Here is a 6895-nt window from a genome sequence, read left to right as displayed (position 1 = left end):
ATTAAACACGTCTAACATACAACTCAAAGTGGTTTTAGGTTTTATCACAATGGAAACAATTCAACCTTCTAACCCTGTATACATTTCCTTCAAAAGAAAACTTACCTGGTCTTGTTATAAGGATATTAATAGCAGCATTTTTAAAATTTAAAAGAAATCATTGTCAGACTATGTCACACCTCTGTAAGAGCAATTCTAGAGAAAATCTTGGGACTTCAAGCAGATATGAAAAAAAGTCTTGGCTGTGTGCAATACACATCATGCATGACTCTGCAGTTGCATATACTGTACATACATACACACACACATGCCTGGAGAATTCACTGCTACCCGAGGAGGAAAAGGAAATTACATTCACGGTCATCACTAAATACAGATCTACTTTAAAAACACAGACACCACATTTCGTTTTCTCTGTTGCAAAAAATGTATTTGATTACTCAAGTAAAATTACAGTATCTCTGCTGTTAGTAGGTAATAAATGTTAAAGAAACTGGACCCCTTTTCCTTTCAACTTTCCAAGAAAGTGCATGTAACAGTCCAAGTTTTTTTTTCCATACCTAATACAAAATAAACAAACACTATACCTGTTCCCTTGATCAAGAAGAAGAGTTTGCTCTTTTAAGGAACATATGTACATTTTAATGAAAGTGATATTTCTTATTGTATATACAGGAGCATCTATATTTTTTCCACGGAAGGTTGTTCAAGATGCTATACTTAGCAGCATTGTGAAATTCCAGCACATTTTCTATAATGAATATACCTACAAGGCAAAATGTTACGTCTCAGTTTCAACTACCAAAACAACACTTCTGTATCTTCTCTAATAATTTGCGTGCTTATTACTGTACAGAAACTTATTAACAATTAAGACGACTCAAGTAAAAAGCACAATACAAATAACAGTTCAAAACGGAAAGTGTTAAACCTACAAAAATTAAAGCAGTTTTAATTTTATAATAAAAATCAAAAACTGAGCCTTTTCCTAAGAACCACACTGTTCAGTCTGTACTTTCAGCCTTCAGTTCTTTCCTCAGATCTGTTTTGGAAGATTAAACAATTGTGTTTTGCTGATAAAATATCCAGCAGGATCAAAGTGTACATTTATATACAGACTTTATTAGAGATCTAATGCATCACTGAGGCATTGCATCAACACCAGAGTTCATGTTAAATTGGATATAGAAAATAAGTTAATATCAGAATAAGATCACCTAGCAGAACAGACTTTGCAACTGCCATAAATGTTACAGCAAGTTTACAACACTCTAGTCCATTAGTATTTAGTTCAAAATACAGGAGACCAAAGCGAATGCTTTCATTTGTTTGCAAAGCAAGGTTATATCACTAATAAATAAGCTCTCTTAGAACTCTAGAAGTCGAACATGGTACAAAAGAATGTCTTAATGTTGTAGTTCATAGATCGGTGTTGGGGTGGAAAAAAACAGCAAAAAAAAAAAAAACCAAGAAAAAAAATCCCAAAACCCGAAACAAAACAAAAAAACAAACAAAAGCAACCCTACGGTGCATTCTCTGCAGGAACGTTTTCTTCGTAAAGTCGGTTCTCTTTAATTTGTGACGATCTCTTTGTTTTCCTCCACGAAATGGGTAAAGCGGAAGTTTGTTCCATTTTCACTGCTTGCCATTTTCTCCAGACCAGCTAGAGGTGCGTTTGGTTCAGCGTTCTGGAGCTTCTCCAAACTTCCCGTCAACCCACTAATAGGTGAACTACTGCCGTTGCCAAGGCTTCCAGGAATTGGAGGGAGGCCACCGTTCTGAATGACGGAGATCTCGTTGGTCTTCATAGCCAAGCCATTGGAAAGCGCGGCTGCATACTGATTCCAGAAGCTGGATGGGTCCCCGTTTCCTGACCTTGCAGCCAAATCTTTCTGGAACATTTCTGGGAATTTTACAGGATTGCCTCCTAGGAACGTCATTGGACCATCCACTGAAAGTCTCCTGCCTCGTCTTGCCGGGGTGCTGTTCCACATATGGGTGCCCATGTGGACCTGAGAGGAGGAGGAGGAGGAAGAAGAGAGAGAGAGAGAGAGAGAGAGAGAGAGAGAGAGAGAGAGAAAGGTTTTATGATCAAAATCCATTTAGACTTATAACCAAGAACGAGACAAAGCTAACAGGTTCAGTGTCCATTCTCGTTATCTGAAGGGCACTGGACAAGATAGAAGATACAATACTTTTCATCCAGCCAGTGATAACATATATGTGTCATTCGGACACTCTCCTGACACCCCCAGGCCTGGTTTCCTCCCCCTGAACAATGCTGTGCTTACTCTTTTTTTATTACGTGTATTTAACTTAAAATGGCCTCATGCAATTAAGCCAGTTGCAGATAGCTACTTTCAGGGTTAGAATTGTTATGTCCACTTTCATTGCAATGGTAAGGATTGTATCTGACACCCTCTACCCTATAAATGTCCTTTTCAGATGGAAAGAAGTTAACAACCCCCGCCCCCCCGATTGCCCGTTGGAGAGCCTAGCGTATAGACAGAATGGCCAGAAAGTAATTATTCAGCTCACATTACTGGCAGCAATCCCCAGAGAAATACTCTGTCAACAGAAAAGCAAGTGGGCTCAACTGGTGCCTTAGAACTTAAGCCTATTTGCTTTTTTTCCTCCGGTCCATATTGGAAGGAAATGTAACGTAATAAATTATGATTGTTCCTGCTAGCTATTGCATTTTTTTTAAATCTCAGCTTGGCAATGTTAGGAACAATAGAAGCATACATAAAGGAGGCCGCTGCTTTTGAAGAGATCCACATGTCCCGTGACCCCCGAGCAGCGGGCAATTTCTAATCAATACCCCATGGCAATGGGGAGGAACGTGGGGGGCTGCCTTATTTGGTAGGTAGAGAAATTCATTCGGTGCCCTTAAGCTAGGCAACAGAAATGGGTGGATGGACCAGATCATTCAGCCCGTCCCATGCCCAGCAAGGAGCAAACCCCTCGGCAGCCATAATCAACCAGGGCCTGCCAGGCAGAGTGGATAGAGCATGGGCCTGGGACTGAGAAGGTCGTGGGTTTTAATCCCGGCTCTGCTGCTTGTCTGCTGTGTGACCCTGGGCAAGTCATTTCACCTATCTGTGCCTCAGTTACCCCATCTGTAAAATGAAGATTGAGACTGTGAGCCCCACATGGGACAGGGACTGCATCTGACTCAATTTGCTCATATCCACCCAGGTGCTTAGTACTGTGCCTGGCACACAGTAAGGCCTTAACAAATACCACCGTTATCATACCCCAAATCTCCAGCGGTCACTGGGCAGACAACACCACCGCCACTGCATCTGAACAGGGCCCTCTGGGGGGTCTGTGGGTTGTGGGGAGGGTGGGGCCGGGAAGCCCCCCAACCCAATACCTTAAGATTGCCTTTCGTTGTGAAAGCTCTCCCACAGATAGTGCAGGCGAAGGGCTTCTCCCCAGTGTGGGTCCTTTCGTGGATCTGCAGGGCGCTAGAGGAAGAGAAGGTCTTCCCACACGTGTTGCAGTAGTGCTGCTTGGGGGTTCTCCTGGGGAGGGTGGGGAGCAGGACAGGTGAGGTGGCGGAAGAGGTCAGAGGCCCCGTGGGGGCCAGACCTGGGGGGGCATCCTTGCTCTCCTGAGGGGAACCGTGCATGAAACCATTCACTTCGGTCTTTATGAGTGACGACAAGGCGCTGGCAGGGAGGGTGGCAGAGTTCTGATTGGGGCCCATAGCGGAGCTAGGCTCGAAAAGTTGTGATGGTAGATCGCGCATCTGATGTGTCAACATGTGCTGCTTCAAATTACCCTTTGTAGAAAAGCCGCGATTGCAAACTGTGCAAATGAAGGGTCTCTCTTTGGTATGACTTCGGTAATGAATGTCCAAGGCACTCTGACAAGCGAATGTTTTCCCGCAGATGTCGCACGCGGTGTTTTTGAACTTCCCCCGGTCTCTGAAGGGGAAGAGCAGGCCCAAGGAATCCTCCTTGATGAGCTTCTCCGGGTGACCGGATGTCAGATCCAGGGCCCCGCCGTTGACCGGGGCAGGAGAGGGGCCGTCAGCGAAGTCGGCAGGCGGGGCCCCAGGGGGCGGCTTCTCGTCGACACTCGGCGACTTGCGGTAGTCATGCGAGCTGTTGGCTGGCGACGGGGCCTGCGTGGAGGAGGTGGACTCGGAAAGAGCCGGGCTCCCTGCACTCTGGCTCTCCACGTCGCCCCCCACGGAGGAGGAGTCATTGGTCAGCCTGTCCCCCTCCACCGACCCACTCTCCACGGACTTCAAGCTGGCCTGGAGCTGCTCGGCCAGCCCGGCGTTGATCAGCTTCATCTGGTTCTCCAGGGCAGCGATGCTGGACATCTCCGGTGGCAGCGGGGACGAGGACAGGCTGTCGTGGGACGCGTCGGCTGACCTGGGGGTGCCGGGGGGCACGCCGCCGCCGTCTGGGCCATCCTCCATGTTCTCGTCCGAGAAGTTGTCCGGGTCGTCGAAGGTCTTCTCGTCGAAGGAGCCGGTGTCGGACTCCATCGACTCGGGGTAGCTGTGGTCCGCAACTGGGGTGTTGGGGATCTGGCCCCCCATGTGCATGCGAATGTGCTGCTGCAGCACAACGGCATTGGTGAACTTCTTCTGGCAGATGGGGCACGAGTGCTGGACTCGAAGCGGGGGCATGGCCCGGTGCACGCTGTAGTGGGTCTTCAGATTCCCTTTGGTGGTGAAGGCCCGGCCGCAGATCTTGCACTTGAAGGGCCGCTCTCCAGTGTGGGTGCGGTAGTGCATCTTGAGCGCGCTCTGGCAGCTGAGCACGCGGTGGCAAATGATGCACTGGTTGGGGTCCGGGGCCTTCTTGTCGATGTTTTCCACCAGCTGCTGCAGTTTCGAGGTCTCCGAGGCTGGGGCCGCGTCCAAGAGCCCCCCGAAGGGGAACTTGGCCCTGAACCGCTCTGACATGAGGGGTCCCAGTGGGCCAGGGAAGGGGGTGGCGGTGGGTCCGGGGCCTTGCTCGGCAGCTGGGGAGCTCACGGTGCTGCTGGGCCGTGGGAGGGGGCCCGAGGGCGGGGCCCCCTCTTCTGGCTTGAGGGCGGGCGGGGGCCCGTCACCCCCCTCTGCAGCCTCGGGGAGCCCGCCGGGGTTCCTCGGGGCGGGGTCCGCCACCCCTGGGTCACTCTTAATGGAGGCCGACGGGCTGCCAGAGGGGGGCCCGATGGGGACCGGTGGGGGCTCCTCCGTCTTGATGAAGGGTGTCAGGGTGGGGAGCGTCGGAGGAAGCGGCAGGCCGACCGAGGCAGTCAGCGTGGGCAGAACAGGCTTTGTGTCCAGCCAGCTGGTGACAGGTTTCTCGGGGGGGATGGACATTCCGTAGGGGATCCCCGTACTGGTGGGGATGTTGTCCAGGTGCTCGGGCACTGGGTAAGGGTTCATCTGGATGTGAGGGTATTTCTCTTTGTGGCGCTGGAAGTGCACCTTCAGGTTCCCCTTAGTGGAGAACCTGTTCCCACATATGTTACATTTGAAGGGCCTCTCGCCAGTGTGGGAGCGGAGGTGGATCTGCAGAGCACTGTCGCTCCCAAACACCTTGGCGCAGAACCTGCACTTGTGTTTGAAGAATGCCTCATCCGAAGCGCTCTTGGCTTCGAAAGCCGTTACATTTGGTGGCTTGCTTTTCCTCTGCTGGGCCAGGGCAGACAGGGAGTTCAGGTCCTCCGCGGCGGTTCCCACGCTGGGCAGGGGGCTGGGGAAAACAGGGTTGCTGGGGGCAGGTTGAGGTAGAAGAGGATTCGATGCAGGACTTAACAAGCTGCTTATTGCGAAAGCTGGTGAGGAGGAAGAGGAGGAGGAGGAGGAAGAGGAGCAGGAGGAGGAGGACGTCGTTGCCGGTGGGGCGCTGAGCTGGGGGCCCCCGACGCTCGAAGCCACTTTCTCGGAGGAAGGGGTGGGGACCGCCGCGGCCAAGATGGAGATATTTGGAGACGAGCGATTGCCGGGTGGGATGACTGTGCTGCCAGGGTTGCTCTGAGGTAGCTGGATCGGAGGCAGGTGTTTCACACCGCCGATGCTGGCAGATTGGCTCGCAAGGCTCTGTGCTAATCCAGCTGCTGCCGCCAGCTGCTGGGATAAGTGGGAGCTTAACGTGGACAGGGGGTTGGCAGATGTTCGTAAAGTACCTTGAGAAGAGCCGGAAGGCGTTGGCAGGTCGGCGTTTTGGGAAGCCAACAGCAATATTTGGTGTCGGATCTGCTCGATCAGTTGCAACTGGTGGATCTGCTGCTGCTGTAGGGCCATGAGCTGCTCCATGAGGGCCGGGACGGCCAGTTTATTGGGGGAGGCCCCGTTGTGTCTCGCTTCCTGGGAGAATTGAGCAACGGCGACCTTCGTGCTCTGCAGGTTCTCGATGATGACGTTGCTGTTGATCACGGAAAAGTTGCCCAGAGCTGCCAGGTCCCCGATTTGAGGTAGAGAGGTTGCGATAGCTGAGGTACCCATCGAGGAGCTGTTGCTGCTTGTGATACTCTCACTGAGGCTCCCCGCACCACTACCACTTTTGTGAGCGCCAGGGGCCTCCACCTCCATAGATTCTTCTTCTCTGTCAAGTTTGTTCTGCTCTGAAAGGTCACTGCAGTCTACTCGATCTGTGTTATTAACTAGGCCATTCATCTGTTCGTCAGGATTATCAGAAGGGGAGCTGGGGGAGAAGGTTTCGGAAGGAGACGCTGGATTTTCATTCACAATTAAAACTAATTGATTTTTAGTGCAGTTCTTCTTGTGTTGCAGGAGATCTGATAATTCAAAGAACTCAGCGCAGCACCTGCCACAGACATGAGCCCCCTTGTTCTTAGCGCTTCGACCGGCCTGACCCTTCTCCGTGTCTCCTGAAACATCAAAAGACGTGGGGTTAGGGAAGGAGCAGAAATACAGAAA

At 51.1% G+C, this 6895-nt stretch overlaps 1 protein-coding gene across 1 annotated transcript in view; it reads right to left on the bottom strand.

Annotated features, from left to right (window-relative positions):
- Positions 1 to 408: 408 nt before the first annotated feature.
- The window catches only part of SALL1 (spalt like transcription factor 1), a 15643-nt gene continuing 9156 nt past the window's right edge, over positions 409 to 6895 (bottom strand). Inside the window, exons 2-3 of the mRNA XM_038753571.1 lie at positions 3377 to 6846; positions 409 to 2012 (exon numbers count right to left, since the gene is read on the bottom strand). Coding sequence (XP_038609499.1) covers positions 1572 to 2012; positions 3377 to 6846 — 3911 coding nt within the window. The 3' untranslated portion in view covers positions 409 to 1571. The remainder of the gene's footprint in view (positions 2013 to 3376; positions 6847 to 6895) is intronic.

The sequence above is a fragment of the Tachyglossus aculeatus genome, chromosome 11 (genome assembly GCF_015852505.1).
Source record: "Tachyglossus aculeatus isolate mTacAcu1 chromosome 11, mTacAcu1.pri, whole genome shotgun sequence".
Classification (NCBI taxonomy): domain Eukaryota; kingdom Metazoa; phylum Chordata; class Mammalia; order Monotremata; family Tachyglossidae; genus Tachyglossus; species Tachyglossus aculeatus.
Note: the sequence above shows the minus strand (reverse complement) of the source record. Positions and strands in the feature narration are given on the sequence as shown.